The 20,296-nt window shown below is 36.4% G+C and overlaps 2 protein-coding genes across 2 annotated transcripts; both read right to left on the bottom strand.

Annotated features, from left to right (window-relative positions):
- Positions 1-9,353: 9,353 nt before the first annotated feature.
- Positions 9,354-12,886, bottom strand: LOC131737969 (olfactory receptor 6F1-like). Its single transcript, XM_059030439.1, has 2 exons — positions 12,847-12,886; positions 9,354-10,375 (listed from the first exon to the last, which is right to left on the bottom strand). Exon 2 carries the CDS (start codon positions 10,339-10,341, stop codon positions 9,373-9,375), a length of 969 nt encoding a protein of 322 aa, XP_058886422.1. The 5' UTR covers positions 10,342-10,375; positions 12,847-12,886; the 3' UTR covers positions 9,354-9,372.
- Positions 12,887-17,734: 4,848 nt separating this feature from the next.
- Positions 17,735-18,712, bottom strand: LOC117406254 (olfactory receptor 4E2-like). The gene has a single exon (XM_034922744.1). It carries the CDS (start codon positions 18,710-18,712, stop codon positions 17,735-17,737), a length of 978 nt encoding a protein of 325 aa, XP_034778635.1.
- Positions 18,713-20,296: the final 1,584 nt, after the last annotated feature.

Genomic DNA, 20,296 nt, shown 5'->3' with positions numbered 1-20,296 from the left:
GAAGTGTGTTCGTTTAAATTAGGAACGACTGTACGCTTTAAATCGCCATCTTGATAAGGGCCAAACTTCCAAACACCCATAACAAAAAGCACAAAATACAAGGCATGCATTACAATGTAAATCCACTAGAGGTCAACCTTTATTCAATTTTGAGGTAATTGTGCATTGAAGAGACCAAAGCTTTCAGGCATCCTGAATCATATTATGTAACGCTGGCTTTTCTCTCATGAATCTAAATTACCTGTAATGTTTAGTGTTTTATTTTTATTTGATCTTTTTTTATTTATTTTTTGTATTTCAGTGTGTATTCCTTAACCACACTGTCTTCTTAGTGTTAAGGTCATGTCATTGTTAATTTAAACTTCAACTTGTGAACTCTGTTTAAGAGACTACAGACTCTCAGAGTCCGGCTGTATAGTTGTTGGGGAAATGGGAGTCAACGAGTGATTGAACTAATAGATGATTTAGGTAAATTGCTTCAATGTGTATGTCTGCCATCAGCTTAGCTGGGATTGACTTGATACCCACAATGATTGAACTATTTCTTTTCAGTACAGATTTAAAAACATATATAACAAAGTTCTTTGGAATCTATTTATCTTGGTATATTTGCATACAACAGATTAATAGCTATATGCTTTCCTCTAAGACAACATACCATTACATACATATGATCCCTGCCAGTATAGCTTAAGGCCAGCATCTATAGTCCCTAATTACTTCCTGTGGAATGGTGGATGGGAGAGGTGCTCATCTGCTTGCTATAATACAGTAGTTAAATGTGTACCTATGCCAATTCAGATGTATAGGTAGCATCTGTTACACTGAACAGAGGTAGGCTAACAGAACAGTGATTGAGGGGTTGTCAGTAGCTGTTTTATTATTCAGAGCAGTGCAAATCTGGCCAACACATGTTACATGTACTAAGACAAGAGAATAAAGCGATCAGCCTTAACTACAAAAGGGGACACACATTATTAACTAAAGTTTTGGCCCCTTTGTAAATATCCCATTTTATATCCTTATTCTTGTTTTTCCATATGGTCTGATATCACTTAGAATGAGTGACTCCAGGAGAGAAGAATGTGAACCTAGCTAGCTACCGCTAGGCCATACTGACTTATTTCTTTTTTATTTTATCCAAACTTGGGGGTACACTAACTCTAAAAGGCACATGTGTGCGGCTTTCCAGTTTGCAGCTTCACTTAGGCTGCATTAAATCAAACAATTCCTGAAATTGAAGGTGCCGCAGAATGGGAGGAGAGAGATATCACGCAGGCATGTTTTTCCTTTTGGGAGGGAACTGAGGTTACCATCTCCACGAATCAGACTAACTTTTACTGAAATAAAAGAAGGGTCTGAAAGCACACAAACATACGTGTTATAGGAGCATTGGAACAACGGAAGGAAAGAAAACATGTATTTAGTATTTTATTAATTGAAGCACCTCGCCCAGATATGTATGTATGTAGAAGCATATAGAAGTGTACTAGCCCTTTATTGTTGTTCTGGGTAGGTTATTGACTAGATCTACATTTCAAATGAAGATGACTAACAAATGGTGATAGATCTTTTTTTTTAATTCACTTAAAGATGTTTTCTTAATTCACTCTAATATATGAAAGGCTACATTATGTTTCTATATATATATATATATATATATATATATATATATATATATATACAGACACGAGTTATAAATCATGCTGGATTGCATAATTGACAGGTTCCACATTGTAGAAGGTAACACACAGTTGATTTCAATAGGGATTTGGTTCGGGAGCCGAACATTATGCCGATACAGACTTTTTGCTTTAATACCAACATTTATCCCACTAAGATTGAATCTGCCTCATGGCTATGTAACCCCCTAGTGGCCAAGGTGACCATTAAAAATTCAATTATAAAACATAAATTAAAATCAAAGTGCTAAATGATTTAATTCCCTAGATCATCTCAACCCCTGGAGGATTCTGTCTTCATATATGTTTTTCCATGAAGAACAGGCTGAACTCTCTCCAACACAGTAGCTTAGCAACATCTGCTGCTTAGAGCTGCTGGGTGTAAACAGACGCCGGGCTGGCCAGCAGGAACAGAGGCTGCCCATTGATTTTCAGTTCTCCCGAGTTGTACATGGATTGCTAATTGGTAGTGTCAATAACACAGACACCACATGGAATGAATCACTCTTTAAATGCTGGGTAGTAGGGTGTGGGAATCCACTGCGAGAGATTAAGAGACACAGGAGTTTGCAGTAGCAGTGTGGGGTCGAGCAGGATAAACCACATGACTGGACCCACTGCTCCCACTAAAAGGGAAGTCTCGCTACAGGAACCTACGCTGACACTCCCTATGTGTACTTTTGCAGGATTTAACACTAGAACAACCGAAGGGCCATTTTGACACCATTTTAAAACATTGTTACTCATGAAATCCACAAAACTTGATATTAAATCCTCCTACTCTGGTACATTTTCTTACGTTTATAGTCCATATGAGATTAAATGGAAAGCACTTCATTCATTTTTTTTTAAGTAACTGTAGAAGGAGGGGTCATTTTGACTCCTCATAGTATTATTGCCTTTGAATGGTATTTGAAAATAGCATTTGACTTTGAATGCAGCTATTGTTGTTTTTTTTTTTTCACAGTGACAATGGGTGTTAGAAGGGGTCTTACTGCAACACAAATTTTGGAAAAGCTAAAATAAAATCCAAGTCAGTGATTCAGATGATGCAGACATTTCCTCTTGTGATTCTGAATCCTCGCAATGGGAATAAGACAGCTAACACACGCCTTCAACTGTCTGTGGTTCATGGGCATCAAAGAAATTGAAACAGTTCATCTGCAAAAAGTGTGACTCCTGAATCAAGACCTAAGCCTCTTTCACACTGGCATGATCTACCCGGGTCAGAACCTACCCGGGTCAGGACCCGGTGTCATGCGGGTCAGATATGCGATTTCACACTGCTTTTGATAAAGCAGGGTTGACCTGGGTGACAGACGCAAGTACGCAATGTGCGTATCAATGCCCCACAAGCAGCTTGTTACAGACTCTTCCATCCAAGCTTCTCTGGATTGAACCGTCGGCCGAAATGTTGATTAGAGCAAATGTTTCTTCATCCCTGCTGCAATATGGCTCATGGGGTGTCTCAAGCAACAAAAATATAGCTAAAAAGAATAAACAGAAACGTTTCTTGCGGAAGTGCAAAACTTTCACGCAGGAGTGGCTGTTTGTTATTGCGTCGGCTCACGAACGGCTGTCAAGCATTTTGTTTCGCTCAACCCGAATCAAAGCATGTCAACCCACATCCTGAGGTGGGTCACTGGGTTAACCCAGGTATGTGGTTTCACACTATGCAGGATTGTGACCCGGTTAGCCAGGATCCTGGTCCGGACCCGGGTAGGAGTGCCAGTGTGAAAGGGGCTCTACACCGTGTTCAATGATAAATCATTCTTGGGTTTCTTAGTCTATTGTTTTGATTTCATATATTCCCAATGATAGAGTTATATAGGAGGCTGTGTGGTCCAGTGGTTAAAGAAAAGGGCTTATAACCAGGAGGTCCCCGGTTCAAATCCCACCTTAGCCACTGACTCACTGTGTGACCCTGAGCAAGTCACTTAACCTCCTTATGCTCTGTCTTTCGGGTGAGACATAATTGTAAGTGACTCTGCAGCTGATGCATAGTTCACACACCTGAGTCTTGTAAGTCGCCTTGGAAAAAGGCGTCTGCTAAAAATAAACAAATAAAATAAAGTTATAGTTATGACTGAATGTAAAAGAGAAGAATACACAATGACTTTATTGATTTTGTAAATGTACAGGTTTTGTTTTGAATCTTTTTTCTAGTCTTTTTTTTTCCATAAAATAATTAATTAGCAATGTTGGTAGCAGAAAACTATCAGAAATGATAATGGTGTTTTTAATCACACCACTGGTAACTATAACATAGGAAAACGCAATAGGGGTCCAAATGACTCCTTTGTCCTTCTAGGTAGGCAGATGTTTGGTTAATCTAGTGATAAAGATCCCCTAAACTATTTACTATCCTTATGCAACAGCGTCCTTTAGTACTCACGACTTTGGTTTGATACATGGTGGTCACATACTTGTTCACTCACCAAACAAAGGGTCACTCGGACCGTCATCCCCAGCTCATCAGCCTGGTGTGTCAGCAGCTCCCTTTTATTGCGAGACGCTCTGCTGCCTGAAACCCGCCACTGGCCTGTCAGGCATCTGCAACCCACAGTTGCCATGTCCGCTTATAATAAGCGGAATTGGGGTTGTTTTTATTGAGAGTCGCTTTCATTTTTTGAGAGTTACAGGTTTTTTTGTAACAGGTGAAGTGACTTCAACAGTTAAAAATGGTTGTAGGAGTGGTTTTGGTGATTCACTGGTGTCAATGTATATGCACGTCATTAGAAAAAAATATGGCATTTGTATAAACTCCCCCACTCCTCCCTCTGAAATGGATTGGGCTTGTTTTGAAAGGCAGTGCCGCTTTTTTTTTCTCGTGAGCAAAACCGCTGCAATCGAACAATCCCTCGCTGCCATTCCCTGTCCTCTGGCTAAATTAAAAAAAAAAAGATTTACAAAAACAAACGAAAAGAAAAACACACAAAATACAAAACCCCATTCTGTCCATGTGCAAGGCCTCAGCCCTGCCCCATGTTGTCAGACACCTTTCTTTATGCTGCAACTCAATACATCATTCATTTGCATACCGTGGTCCAGAATGGGTTATTCTTTCATCTGTATAGCCAAATTAATCAGGAAGATGATGGGCTTTTTATTTTTATGCTTGATTTGTTACATTCTCAAGCTTTCCTGTCATTAACCATTCAGTTGCTTCTTACAGTGACTAATATGCTTTGCTGCTAGTGGCATGCATTCCCTGAAGACACTGCTAAGGTAAAATGTGAAACCATAACAGACTACCTTGAAGAGAAGGATGTACAATTAGAGCTTTCTTTAACTTAGTATGGCACCAATAAGAGATACACAAAGGTTATCCCTAAGCTTAGTAAATTATGCTGACTGTCTTTCTCTGAATAAAATGGAGAAGAAATACATTTCCTTAAATAATTGATTTTAACTGAGCAATAGTCTGAAAACAGATTTGAAAAAAAAGAACACATCAAAAAGACAAAACAAGAACAAGAATAAATTACTTTTTTTTCTTTTTGTTTAGAAGTTTCAAGTAGTTTGTTCCACGGTGCTAAAAAAATGAATTGCCTTTTCGAGGTGAATCTTTATGAGTGATCCTTTTATCTAGTTTTAAACATATTGCATTCCTGGTTCATCTCAATCTCTACAAGTATGTCGAGTTTCATAAAGATCTGTCTTCATTTAATGTTTTGCATCTTCAACAAGTAGAACAAAAAGAAGAACAAGAATAATATTTATTCAGCTTTTGGAGTGCTTATTTTTCCAAAGCTACTGTTATAGTGTTAAGACATGTACTAATAACATAAGTAGATGCCCAGGACACAGGTTAGATGGACTGTCTGGTAATATCAAATAAACAGTTGCTTGGATGTGACAGCAGGGTCCTATTGGGAGTTCTGTATTTGGTATTAGGATTTGTGTTGTGCCTTCCGCCTTGATAAAAATGTGGCCAAGAAAATTACAGAAACTAATCAATTTATTCAAACCTGGCTGGAGTAACTATTGCAATGCTCAATAAAAGTAGAAATAGCCTAATTATTTGCAGGATACAGTGGTTACATTATTGCTGTCATTTTTCCAGTTTTATTCTCTTAAGATTATTTTGTTCCCCTCTGCACTGGCTTCAAGATAATATTATTATTATTTATTTCTTAGCTGACGCTCTTATCCAGGGCGACTTACAATTGTTACAAGATATCACATTATTTTTACATACAATTGCCCATTTATACAGTTGGGTTTTTACTGGAGCAATCTAGGTAAAGTACCTTGGCTCAAGGGTACAGCAGCAGTGTCCCCAACCAGGGATTGAACCCACGACCCTCCGATCAAGAGTCCAGAGCCCTAACCACTACTCCACACTAATGCCCGACATGTCCTATCACAAATCGAAAACTGCACCTAATTTACAGTAAGTAACACAGTGCTCCCCCTTTTTGAAGGTAGGCCTTTATACTACAGCATGGCCATAGCCCCCATTTGTCCCACAAAATCCTTCCAACAGCAATTTCATTCTCATTATAAGGTAGAACACACATACCACTACTGAACACTCAGCTATAGAGAACATATTACAATACAGCTTTTTCAGTTAATCAACCTTGTATTAATCTAAGGGACTTAACTAATTAGCTAATGATGTACAATTTAACATTTTAATTAAATCTCCTGTGTCTTTTTAATTTTTTTTTCCCACAGTGTTTGCAAGATAAATTCTGCAGCCTTCTCTATTTGTGGATGTTTATGAGGACAAGCCTGCACACAGTACAGTAGCTGTGAGGTTTCTGAAACAGCAACAGCAGTGGCAAACTGGTAAGTAACCTTTGGGGTTACATCTCAAAGCCTGCATTTAAAAAAATGTAATGAGTGGATTTAAATACTGGCAGAAAACTCACTGTATTAAAGGAATTTACTACAGTACTGTAAGACATTTTGGAAACATAAAAAACTATGCAGTATTCATATATATATATATATATATTATTTCTAAATAGGTTGCTATGAAATACTACTATTCATAATAATAATACTATTTGAAGCAAATGCATAACAAATTGTTTTTTTTCCAAATACTGTCAGAAAAATGACTTATTCTGTAAAACATTGAAGAATGCAGGAAGGCATCTGACTGTTTAGTTACACTGAATGTTCTGAAAATCCTGTTATTAATGTGTTTCAAAGCAACTGGTAAATTAAAACACAGTGTGTATTTTTGTATTGTTTCCTTGAAACAGTATTATTCCATACAGTGCTTGCTTTGATAACACTATCCTAACAGATTGTCTTCGCAATACGTCTGTTTCAATCATTTGCTTATTGATAGCCTTCAATTTTTTTAACAGTACTATCTTTGATTCTTTATTGAATTGTTAAAATGTTCACACATGTGTATTATCATTATGCTTATTATGATTGTCATTATTGTTTCTACAGAAACAGAGCCCATTGAAGAAAATCAACTTAGAGGACGCATGTGCTAGTCAGCTTGGGGTTGCAGTGCTGAGCCAGGCTTAAATAAATTGCGTCTTTCAAATTGGGGAGAAAATGGGCGATTCCAAATTAAAAAAAGAATTGGCACATTTGGAAAAGGCAGAAGAGGGCTAACACCGGCAATTGTCCAGGGTTAATAGATAAGTATTTTACTTTATATTACTCTGTATCAGGGCTAATTCATGAACTCTACAAGTAGTGAATTTCTCTGTATAATTTTACCTGTGTGTTGACAATAAAACCTGATTACTGTGATTTGAAATTGTTAGTTGTTAGTAATTTTCAATCTCATGTTTCAATAAATATTACGAAAATATTAGACCTTGTTTTCTTAAAGCTTTTAACACATACTGTAGGCCTATCATCATTTTAACAAAAGGGTATTCATGTGGGAGGGTGTGTTAGCAACAACAGTAATAATAATAGCACAACAGCTACAAAAGGGTAATTTATTCATTAATGTATTTGTTATTTATTTGGTTTTTTTATTTATCCACCAGTCACATGTACACTTGTACTATGCAAAAAAGATATAAACCACAGGGATGAATCACAAAATATTAGCTACTTTTACAAACTTTATTATTGTAGTACATAATAAGGAAAATAATGATGGGGCTAATGACTCAACAAACTATTGTAATTTGGTTCAGTATGGTGAACCGTTAACCCACAAACACCTATTCATTCAAGAGAACATTATTTTAACCAAACAATATTTTTAATCAAATTTATTTACATATTTCATATAGTGACTCAAAAAAGTATTCAACTGGGAACCTGAAATTAAAATTGTCTGTAGTTTGTAATTTTTCTTTCAAGTTACATAATGATTTTATTCTTCCACATATACTCCATCATACTATTTGATTCTCTTAGTTTTTTTTTATTTGTTTGTTCCTTTATAAATTTGTTAAATCAGTTTTACTCCCTTCAAGCCAATAGGCTCCTTTTACTTGCCAAATGTAAGCGACAGCCAATGGAAAGCTTCCTGAAGGTTCCCAGCCAAGGGTGGCCACTTTGTGTGAGTGCAATTCAAACCATGCTTGCTTAGCTGACTCTGTAGGATGACTGGCAGTGCTTTTACTAAGTGAGCCACTGGGGACCTCTGGGGATTCATTATTCATTTATTAATTATTCATGTGTGCATTTATTCTGCAAAATATTTTCTGCAAACATTTATTCATTTGTTCTGCAAAATGTTTTATAAAGTAATTGTGCTAAATGGCAATCAGAATATTGTTGTATTACAATTTCCTAAAATAGAATTTGGGTGATTTGGAATTATGTTATTTCATTTTTCCATTCTTGTCTTTAAATCAGAAATTGATGCTTCCTGTTAATTTTATCTTTAGGTTGAGGTCTGGTGACTGGGTGGACAATTGGCCAGTTAAGCAATTCTATTTTTTTTTAGATGTGGTTCACTCTGAATGACTTTTCTCTTCAGTCCAGATTCATGCAGCCTATTTTTTTTGGACAACTGGTTCACTATCCTTTAGGCTCTTAGCCACCTCTACTGTTCTTATCTCCCTTTTCTCCTCTATATCTCTTTACTTTCCTTTCCAACAGATCTTCAAGGACTGTTTGAAGGAATGTTTTTAAAGAGTGTTTTTAGATTGTGCTTTGAAAAATGAGATTAAACCCACTTTAAAACAGATGCAAAAATGTAATTATATTCAAACTGATTAATCAAATGGCCTTTTAAAAGCTTTAAATTTAAAGTGAGCAGGGACCAATGTGTCTATCTTGTCATGTATTAGTGTTCTTAGAGTCTTAGAATATTTCTGGCTTTTTGGTTTTTATGTTGAAAAGATAATTCTCAGCTAAAATGTCCTGTAATCCACCTTTTTATTTTGAATTAATTAATAAACTCAGTGATGTCATTTTACTACACCCATTAAGAAAAACATTCCAAAACATGTATACATGGTTACATTTTCACTATTCTGTATAACAACAAACAAAAAAATAAACTGAGTGCATAAGTATATATGTAAGAATACAATCTCTAACTGACTGTAAGTAAAAAATAAAGTTTGTTTAGATTCCATAGTTTCAACATTTCAATAGCATATTGAGGGTTATAGACAGGGCCCAATGCAAAGACCTTTTTTTAATTAATTGTGTGTGTGTGGGTAGGGGTAAGGGGGGGGGGGGGGGCGGATGGGGGATTAACACACACATATTAAACGCTGCTCACACAGTCTGAAGATTATCAATTTATAGATCTGATTTTTCTGTTTTTGAGAAACTTTTTAATTTGCTCCATAATTTCTTCCGTTTTTAAGGTGTATATGATTGGATTTAGCAGAGGAGGAATGGTAGCAGATAAGGATGTATTAATAATTCTGGTGTCTGTGTCGATATGCACATTTACCCACGCTACAACATAAGTCGCTAAAATCGGTAGGTAAAATATGGCTACTAAGGTTAAATGTGTACTGCACGTTTTAAATGCTTTCCACCTACCTTCAGCGGACGCTATCTTTAAAAGTGCCCTTACGATGAACATGTATGTCAGCACAATAAAAGCGAATGGAACAAAAATTACAACCACAGTATAAAAGGAAGCCATAAACCAATTTGGAGAATAGTCCCCGCAAGCTATTTTAAACATTGGTCCATAATCACAAAAAAAACTGTTTACAATTGTGGTTTTGCAGTATGACAGTCGTGGAATTAAAGCAACCATAATCACTACGACAATTAAAGGGATAATCCAAGAAATCAGAATAACTAGCATCATTCTTGTGGTTGAATTCAGTGTATTACTTCGCAGTGGAAAGTATATAGCAATTAACCTGTCATACGCCAATACACAGAGAGAAAACGACTCCATTGAGCAAAAATAATCTACAAAGAAAACCTGGGCTAAACAAGCATCAAAATATACGAATCTCGAGTTAAACAGGAACGTGTGTATTGCCTTTGGAATGAGTGCAGTGCTATAACTGACGTCCACTACAGCTAAGCTAAAAATAGCTAAATACTTTGATGTGTGCAGACTTTCTGCGTACCAGATGATTGACATTATTAGAAAGTTTGCTAGCAGTGTTATGACATAAATAATAGACAAGAAGATGAAATAATAATCTGTATTCTGTAGGGCATAAAAGCCTCTGATGTAAAACCCCAATGGGTGGGTAAAGTTACTGAGGTCTTCCGGTTCTTGCTGCGTGGCCATCGTTTGTTTTTTTCTTCCAAAAGTCTTGATCAGCCTGTGAATAATAATAATAATAATAATAATAATAATAATAATAATAATAATAAACAGAATTGAATACCTGAAGTTTACCAATTACTTAATAAGCATTTATGCACATGCAGTAAACTTCAATTATAACTGAAGTAGTAAAGTCAATTATAATTAATTTACTGTGTGTGAGTTATAATACAGTCCATGAATATAATGTATTTTCATTTCATATCACAGTGTATACGAGTACATGCGGTGCTTGTTCTCTAAGGGCTGGTTTCACAGACCCCAATTATCGCTAATCTTGGATTACCTTGCCTAAGGTAATTTAAACATAAGTAATTGTGGAAAAGAAAATAACTGCACGTGAATATAATGTATTCAGTAAACAAAGTGTTGTTTGTTTTTCATTTTGAGTGTCTCAACATTTTCTTTCAAATAAGATAACGACAGTTTTGTGCTGACATAGTCCACATTCCATTAGATAACTGGGATGGTTTTAATTTATCACCAAACTTCAAATATGATCATATGTCTGTGGCAGGGCCGAAATTGTGTATTTTATTATTTTTGTATTTAAGTTTGGCAAGGAGGGGTTTAATTCCATTCTTGCCAGTTAGTTAGTTAAGTGAGTATCCATTAAGCCCAGCCACATACTATAAAGGAATCCAGATGCTTTGTTTGGGGAGAGTTAGTCAAGGGAGGGACTGAGTGTAGCAGGGTGTGCTCTCTGTCCAAGCACCGCGATAGCCCAGCTTGGGTGCTGTTTTTGCTGTTTTGTTTTGAAGTGTTTTTGTTTAACCCTTTTATTTAACAATACAGGAACACAAATAAAAGGGTTAAACAAAAACACATCAAAACAAAACAGCTCCAACGCTGGGCTATCATGGTGCTTGGACTGATTGCACACCCTGCAGCACTCAGCCTCTCCCTCAACGAACTCTCCCCAAACGTAAGTACAAAAATACAAATGAAATACTTAAATACAAAAATTAAAAAAAAAACACACAATGTACAATATAATAATAATAATAATAATAATAATAATAATAATAATAATAATAATAATAATAATAATAATAATAATATTTGTTTCAGAAAATGAAGTGAACATGTATTTAACTTTCTTTTTGTTTTAGGGAAGCATCGCTTCTTCCAGACGTGTAAGGCGGGAAATACAGTATCCTCCTATATACATGTGCAGTTATCCGGCGTTAATATCGGAAAAAGCAATTTAATAGAAAATAAAGATCAATGAATGCTTTTGAAGAACAAAACACAAGTGTGTCAGGTCAACATTATTCCTTGCCCTTGACAAACTACCGAAGACTTTTTTTTTTTTTTTTTTTTTTTAATGCAGTTGACTTCAACTTATTTCTTTTACAGAGATGCATAACCGGCAAAACTTGTCTGGAATGCAAGTGAACAGTTGAATAAAGAATACATAATATTCACAATTTTAAACGTATTTCCAGCTAATGGGAATTACACAGAGCAAAAATGTATCAGTCATTTATCAACTATAATAATAGCCAACTTTATTATTATTATAATTGCAATATTTCTTAGATGATGTAACTGCTGGCCTGATGAAGTATACCACATCAATACAAATATGTATATATACAGTAGAGCGTCAATTATGTGATCTTCGATCAACGTCACTGTCTAATCAAACGAACGCACCTGTAATCACGTGATGAATTATGTGTGGTGTATTACGCACACAGCTTCTGCTGCTAAAACGGTTACCAGATTTAGCTGCCAAAAAAAGGACCAGCAGACTGAGGCAAATGAAAATTACAGAATTATTCAGACCACCAAAACCTTAGCTGGAGAATTGTATGCTTTAAATTGCTGCAGTTAAGCAAATTAAAACAGTCACCTCATTCTTGATTTTTCTTCTATTTCATCAGTAAGGGCTGAAGAGAAATTGTTCTTTGATGATTTTCAAAGTTTGGTATAGGGTATGTTTAATTACAGTATTTCATTACCTTAACTGCTGGTGTTAAAGTTTTGTTGAATTGCATTAATTTAATTATTTGTAAGGCGTTGTAATTTTGTATGCTTAATGTGATAGAATAGGTTAGTAGCTATATATCATCAGCAGGTACTTGTGTACAATGTACTGTACTTGTGTATGTTAACTTTATGCTATACATTATTAAAGGTACAGTAATTGTAATTAATACCTGTTCGATTATCCGTACAAATCGATTATACAAACTAGTATCGGTACCAATTAGTTTGAATAATTGACTCTCTACTGTGTGTGTGTGTGTATATATATACAGTATATATATATATATATATATATATATATATATATATATATATATATATATATATATATATATATATATATATATATAAAGAAATACAAATAAAATAAAAATAAATACATATTAGTTTTCTGAAACATAAAAGCAAGTACAACAAAGGCAAGCAAGGTACAATAAAGATATATGCAACAAAAAACAGTATTGTACATACCAATCCCTTTTGCAGTGCTTTCAGGTCCTGTGTTGCTCTGTATTCTGCTGTCGAATATGGGAAACCCTTCTTATTTATTGCTGAACATTAGCGGAAAACAAACTGTAACTCGTGTATTCACTGGGGAATAAGAAAGGCCCCAACCAATGAGATGAAGTAATACTTGTCAGTTTTTAAATGTGCAAGCTAATTACACTCATTTGGGATGCAATTACAGTAATATGCTTAAAGCAAACACCTGACACAAAAACTATGAACTGCATGTGTCTCTTTAAAACAACTGCTCTGGTAATAAGAATCTGTTTATATCAGTATATCAGTCAATTAATATTAAAGTATATACTGTAGAGATTACAGTACTGGAGACATTCCAATAGCCTACTATTGATTCACTATTGCACAAATGCAGGATTGCTACTGTGCCTACTTCCAAGAAAATGTTTATGATTTCAAGAATGTACAGTGTTGTTGGAGGAAGGCAAATCAGGGCATATTTTCAAACTTTTGAATCAACTTTTAAGAGGACAATGCAGCTCTCCCTATCACCCTCACCCAAGATGAGCAACTCAGTGGGATACAGATTAGAAGCAGAAAACTCTCAATGGCAGGATTCATCCTGCAATCCATGCTTTTACTAAGTTACTCACTGGGGATCCCATTTTTGACACATTGTATGTTGTCCCCAGTTATTAATACACAAAACATATTAAGATACACGAGAAACCAGAAATTATGGGATCTACTACATACTCTTTGTCTCCACTGATACCAAAAGGGACGTCCCAGCAGTGTTAAAAATGAATTAGACAGCGGAACAGGATCTAGCAACAACATGCCACCAGAAGAAGAGAGACAACAACTACTGCTGGAGGAACTGAAGACATGTCTTCATGGCCAAGGGCATGAAAAGAACAGTTGAATGACCCTGTAAATAATGTATTTTTGGTTGGGTTTGTAAATAAAATGTGTTTAATTTGTATAATTTGAAAGTTTGGGTAAATTAAAGTGTGTGCTGGATATGGCAGAGGTGGGAGGTTAGACTTTCTTCCCTGCCTAATTGAAACCTAATGTGTAGCTGGTGGCCAGGTGTTAATTGACTAATTGATTATCAATTAACCCTGTCCATATGCCGTTATAAAGGAGCTGAAAAAGCGAGTCCTTTGCTGCTGTTTTTTGTGCACCAGCATGAGGATTATTATTATTATTATTATTATTATTATTATTTCTTAGCAGACACCCTTACTTAGGGCAACTTACAGTTGTATACAAAAAATACATCAAGAATTACAGTACAATTAAGATCAAGATACAAAATACAGTGATTTCAGTCCTAATGAGCAAATACAAAATACAGTACGATTTGATATCGGGGCAGTTCAGGAGCAGATAGTTACAACTCATTAGATACGAGTGCAAGTGAAATACAAAATACTACAGTTTGGGTTAAGTGCAGGATTAGTGCAAGTTAAAGTGCAAGTTAAAGTGCATTAAAGGCAGAGTGCTATATAGTCCAGAAAGGAAGAGTTGAGTTTTACAGGTGTTGTCTGAAGAGGTGTGTCCTGAGGAGGCGCCGGAAGGTGGTCAGGGACTGGGCAGTCCTGACATCCATAGGAAGGTGGAGGCTGTGTGGTCCAATGGTTAAAGAAAAGGGGCTTGTAACCATGAGGTCCCCGGTTCAAATCCCACCTCAGCCACTGACTCATTGTGTGACCCTGAGCAAGTCACTTAACCTCCTTGTGCTCTGTCTTTCGGGTGAGACGTAGTTGTAAGTGACTCTACAGCTGATGCATAGTTCACACACCCTAGTCTCTGTAAGTCGCCTTGGATAAAGGCATCTGCTAAATAAACAAATAATAATAAATAATAAAAGGTTGTTCCACCACTGTGGGGCGAGGGTGGAGAAGGAGCGGGCTCTGGAGGCAGGGGAGCGTAAAGGAGGTACAGCCAGTCTTCTACTGCAGGCGGAGTGGAGAGGTCGGGTAGGGGTGTAGGGAGAGATGAGGGTCTGGAGGTAGCTGGGTGCAGTCTGGTCAAGGCATCGGTTGGCGAATCTTGAACTGGATGCGAGCAGTGATCAGGAGCGAGTGGATTGAGTGGAGCAGTGGAGAAGTGAGGCAGAGAGAACACCAGGAGAGCAGCAGAGTTCTGGATGAGCTGGAGCGGACGGGTGGCGGATGCAGGGAGGCCGGCCAGGAGGGAGTTGCAGTAGTCTAGGTGGAAGGTACCAAGGCCTAAATGAGGGGTTGCGTGGAGTAGTTGGTGAGGAAGGGTCAGATTCTTTGTATGTTGCTCAGGGAGAAACAGCAGGTGCGTGTTAGAGTGGAGATGTGCTGGGAGTAGGAGAGGCAGGGGTCCAGGGATACTCCAAGGTTCTTGGCTGAGGAGGAGGGAGAGAGCATGGTAGAATCCAGAGGAGATCAGAAGAGGGGGAAGATGAGGAGGGGAAGAAAAGGAGGTCAGATTTAGAGAGGTTGAATGTGAGGAGATGCAAGTGCATCCAAGAGGAGATAGCAGACAGACAGGTAGAGATACGGGAGGGGATGGTGGGGTCAGAGGGAGGGAAGGAGAGGAAGATCTGAGCATCATCAGCATAGAAATGGTGTGAGAAACCATAGGATGCGATGAGGGGGCCCAGGGAGCGGGTGTAGAGAGAGAACAGGAGAGGACCCAAGACTGATCCTTGGGGGACCCCTGTTGAGAGAGGGTGAGGTGTAGAGGTTGAGCAGCACCAGGTTACCTGGTTGGTGTGGTCGGAGAGGTAGGAGGAGAACCAGGCCAGAGCTGTGCCAGAGATTCCCAGGTCAGAGAGAGGATAGGAGAATAGAGTGATCAACAGTGTCAAAGGCAGCAGAGAGATTGAGGAGAATTAGGACAGAGGAGAGAGAGGCAGCACGGGCAGAGTTTAGCGAATTAGTGACAGACAGGAGAGAAGTTTCAGTGGAATGAGCAGAGTGGAAACCAGATTGGAGAGGGTCATGCCGAGAGTGGTTAGACAGGAAAGCAGAGAGCTTGTGGTGTACTGCCCGCTCGAGGGTTTTAGAGAGGAAGGGTAAGAGGGAGACAGGATGGTAGCTCTGGAGGGAGGTGGGGTCAAGGGTAGGTTTTTTGAGGAGGGGGTGATAGAGGCTTGTTTGAAGGCAGAGGGAAAGAGACCAGAGTCATTGTACCTGTATGTTTTTTTTTTGTTCCTGTGTTTATTTTTGTTTCACAGTGGACAAAGGCTTTATTCCAAGGTGTCCACGTTGTATACACTGTCAAAGGGCTCCTGCCATGTCTTGTATTGTATTGAATTCTTCATCTTCAGATAGACAGGGGTCTACTCTACTTAATTAAGCAGTTTTTACCTCTGTGTGAATCCAGGTTGAGTCACCCCCAAGGGTGATCTATTAATCCACTTATTAACATTACTACATACAGTACAATGAAAATACAGTGAAATGAGCGCGGAGACAATTCTGATTTATACATTTTAATTTACTGCTATTTAGATCATCAAAAAAAAAGGGACCCTGCTTTGGGAATGGTAGCTAGTAAAATTTTGTAGTATTTTGTTACTAGGTAAATTGTTACAGACAGCTCCATACATTATTATTATTATTATTATTATTATTATTATTATTATTATTATTATTATTATTATTATTATTATTATTATTATTCGTAGTAGTAGTAGTAGTAGTCGTAGTAGTAGTATTTTTATTTATTTTAAATGTGGATTGAAGCCTCTGAACATTAGAGCTAATAACTGCTGTATTTATTATTACGACTCAGAAACAAATTATGCCTGTTATCAGGCTCAGGTCTTCCCAGTACATTCACACGACTTGGTATTTCCTTAGTAATTAAAATGCCCTACTTGATATTCATTGTGGAAGTCTGTTAGTGTGACATTCTTAGTACAGTCCTGATTGAAGGTGCAATGTATACTGGCTGCTGGCTGTTACCATACAACACATTGTGCTTGTTACCCAGAAACTGCACAGGAAGTGCAGCACAATCAAAAACATTTTGTGAGTCAAGTCTGGGAAGCTACATTACAAACACACTATAGAATGAATGTAGGGACACATGATGTTTAAAATGTTCTAATATATGTACTGATTTCCTTTAATTAAGCATTGTGTAAAACTAAAGTAAATGGTCCAAACATGTTTTTATTTTATTCACAATATGCTCTGACTGACACCAATTACAGTATAACTTGTCTTTACAGTAACACTGATGATGATGTAGTAAGCCATGAGGTTAAGTTGTTCAGATTATAGGGAAAGTGTAATGTCTATAATAATAATACAAATAAATGTTCATTCATGTTCATTCACACATTTGTACTGTGTTTTTGTTAAAGTAAATATATATATATATATATATATATATATATATATATATATATATATATATATATAGCACACAAAAATAACATATTATGCTAGTTATTTTTTACTAACTCTAATCAAGCTCATATTATTATTATTATTATTATTATTATTATTATTATTATTATTATTATTATTATTAGTTAGTTAGTCCTATTTTTTCATGTGAGCATTACAAAATAGAAAACAGAGAATTATTATAAGATTGTCAAAGCAAAACACACACAAACCTTTGTGCAAAATAATAACATAAAAAACAGTTCATCTTTGATTCAAACCTTAGAAATTAAAATATGAATGCCAGTGCCAATAGGAATGAGCCCCAAGCTACTGTAGTCCACAGTAGACACAAAGTACACAGAATACAGAAAGTACTGGTTTAATATCCCATCTTGATTTCATTCAACATACAGGAATACAATACTCAAAAATGCATTATACTCATGGCTAACTAGTTTAAATTAACGTACACTTTGAATATTCATATTTAACAAGAAAAAAAAAGCACTTGATCAACTTACAGTGTTAATTGTTCGATTTCTGAAATATTTTTTTATTTGCTCCATAATTTCTTCAGTCTTTAAGGTGTATATAATTGGATTAAGGAGAGGAGGTATAGTAGCAGACAGAGATGTGTTAAGAATTCTGGTATCTGTGTCGATAGTCACGTTTACCCACGCTATGATATAGGTCACTAACAGCGGTATATAAAATACTGCTACTAAGGTTAAATGACTTGTGCAAGTTTTAAATGCTTTACGTCTTCCTTCTGCCGATGCAATCTTCAAGAGGGCAAATATAATGCACACATATGACAACATAATGAAAGCCAAAGGGAGAAAAAATAAAACAACGATACCAAATGCAGCCATAAACCAATTAGCAGAATAATCACTGCAAGCATTTTTAAAAACTGGTCCGTGATCACAAAAGTAGCTGTTAATGATCGTAGACTTACAGAATGACAATCGATTTATGAGAGCGACAGTGATCATCATTACAATGAAAGGAATTGCCCAGGAAACAATTATAACTAAAACCATTTTTGTGTTTGAGTTGAGTGTATTGCTTCTCAGGGGAAAGCAGATAGCTATTAACCTGTCATAAGCTAAAACAGAGAGAGCAAATGATTCCATCGAAGAAAAATAATGTACAAAAAACATCTGCGTTAAGCAGGTATCATAAAAAACAAATCTGGCATTGAAAAGAAACGCATCGATCGATTTTGGAATAAGTGCTGTACTGTAACTTACATCCACCACGGCTAAGCTAAAAATTGCAAAGTACTTTGGTGTATGCAGGCTGTCTGCAAACCAAATTATTGACATGATCAGAAAGTTTGCTAACAATGTTGCAATGTAAACAATTGACAGGAATATAAAATAATAATCGGTGTGCTGCAAAGCAATAAAACCTCTGATGTAAAACCCAACTGGCCGCACAAAGGTAGCGTTTTGGACCGATGCGGTGGTTCCAACCTGCGTGTCCATGTTTTTCCACCTGTTAAAATAATAATAATAATAATAATAATAATAATAATAATAATAATAATAATAATAATAATACGTTTCTGAAACATTAAGCCGACTAATTATGTCTGTATAAAAAGAAAAACACAAAAACATGAACTACATTATACACATTTAAACCGAGCTGATTACAATACATGCACACTCACTTTAAAGGAAATATTAGTGTAATGTCTCATTGTCCTCTAAAAGTTCTGTAGTCATGGTGAGCATGCATGTGCAGTAACCTGGCACAATTACTGAAATAATAAAACAATAGTACGCAAAAGAAAGAAATGTATACCAACCTCTCAAAATTGTTATGGCAGAACCTTATCTCTGAAATCTGTGCCTGTCCTAGAAAAGCAGGGAATGCTGGCTAATATATAAGGGAACCCCTAAACGAATCATGTCTCGATATTCACTGGAGATCAAATCATATTTGGTCATTAAATTTATTGTACAATTGCAGGAAAATTACATCATCTAATACTCAATAGGATACTGCACATGAAGGTATGACTATGACATGTTATCAAGCTGGCATGCTATGAGTTAAGAAGAGAAATAACCAAATTGATAAGTGTACAGCACTGGCATGTCACTTTTAATGTGACTAAACCAATCTATTTGTGTTTGAAAGTTTTAATTTAACCAGCATGTACAGCATGTTAGTTAAAGGAAGTAAATAAATAGAATACCACGACATTTCCTGCAGGCACATTTCTTTAATGTCCATAGTTGCTTCAAAAGTTGCCAGATAAAGTGACCTTCCTTTCCCAGAGGAGACCAATGTTGAACAATTTACAGACAACAGGTATCACTTTGACTGCCACTGGAGAAAATATACGACGATGGCACAATACAACATAAAAAAAAATAAAACAGATCCTGTGTAATGCTGGTTTTTGTGCACATTGATAAACAATAGCATTTTGAATTCTTTAATACAGGTTTTCGCTCGTGGATTTTCTATACATAAAATACATAATATAAAATAGATGTAATCATCGGCAAGATATTATATACTTTATTGTTTATTATATTTTCTGAAGGTTCAGTGCTGTTTCAGCAAAACGTCACAAATTTCTCAAAGCACTTTAATTCAAAGGTAGTTCTATAAATCTGTTTTGTTTTATCAGAAAGGAAATACAAACCCCATCGAGATTAACTAAAAAAACATGAGTTAGTGATTAGAATCCAACAAGTGCTCCACATTTGTATCACAGGCAGTGTCTCACTGAAATATAAGAGGCTCAAACATTTGCTCTGGTGAAGTTTCAAAATGGAATTTAGGCCCTGTCCACACTATGCCTTTAAACCATATTAGTTGCCTTTAATCTGACTTAAAAGTGCTAAATACGGTTACACTATGCAGCATTTAATACCAGACTCGAGACCACCTCAGGTAGTGCGCTTTGTCAGAAGTGTGGATGCTGTAATACCGAACTACATATTTTGTGTATTCTCCAATATCCCAAAATGTTTTCTGATATTTTTTGGCGGGTGGACATTACAAATACAGTCCTCAGAACAGGCATCTGAAGGAGTTGAGAACGACTATCA

This window comes from Acipenser ruthenus, chromosome 9 (assembly GCF_902713425.1).
Source record: "Acipenser ruthenus chromosome 9, fAciRut3.2 maternal haplotype, whole genome shotgun sequence".
Taxonomy (NCBI): domain Eukaryota; kingdom Metazoa; phylum Chordata; class Actinopteri; order Acipenseriformes; family Acipenseridae; genus Acipenser; species Acipenser ruthenus.
This window is presented reverse-complemented; position numbering and strand designations above follow the sequence as displayed.

Excerpts from the sequence above, each read along its gene's own strand:
- LOC131737969 (XM_059030439.1), bottom strand. The coding sequence starts at position 10,341 with ATGGCCACGCAGCAAGAACCGGAAGACCTCAGTAACTTTACCCACCCA.
- LOC117406254 (XM_034922744.1), bottom strand. The coding sequence starts at position 18,712 with ATGGACACGCAGGTTGGAACCACCGCATCGGTCCAAAACGCTACCTTT.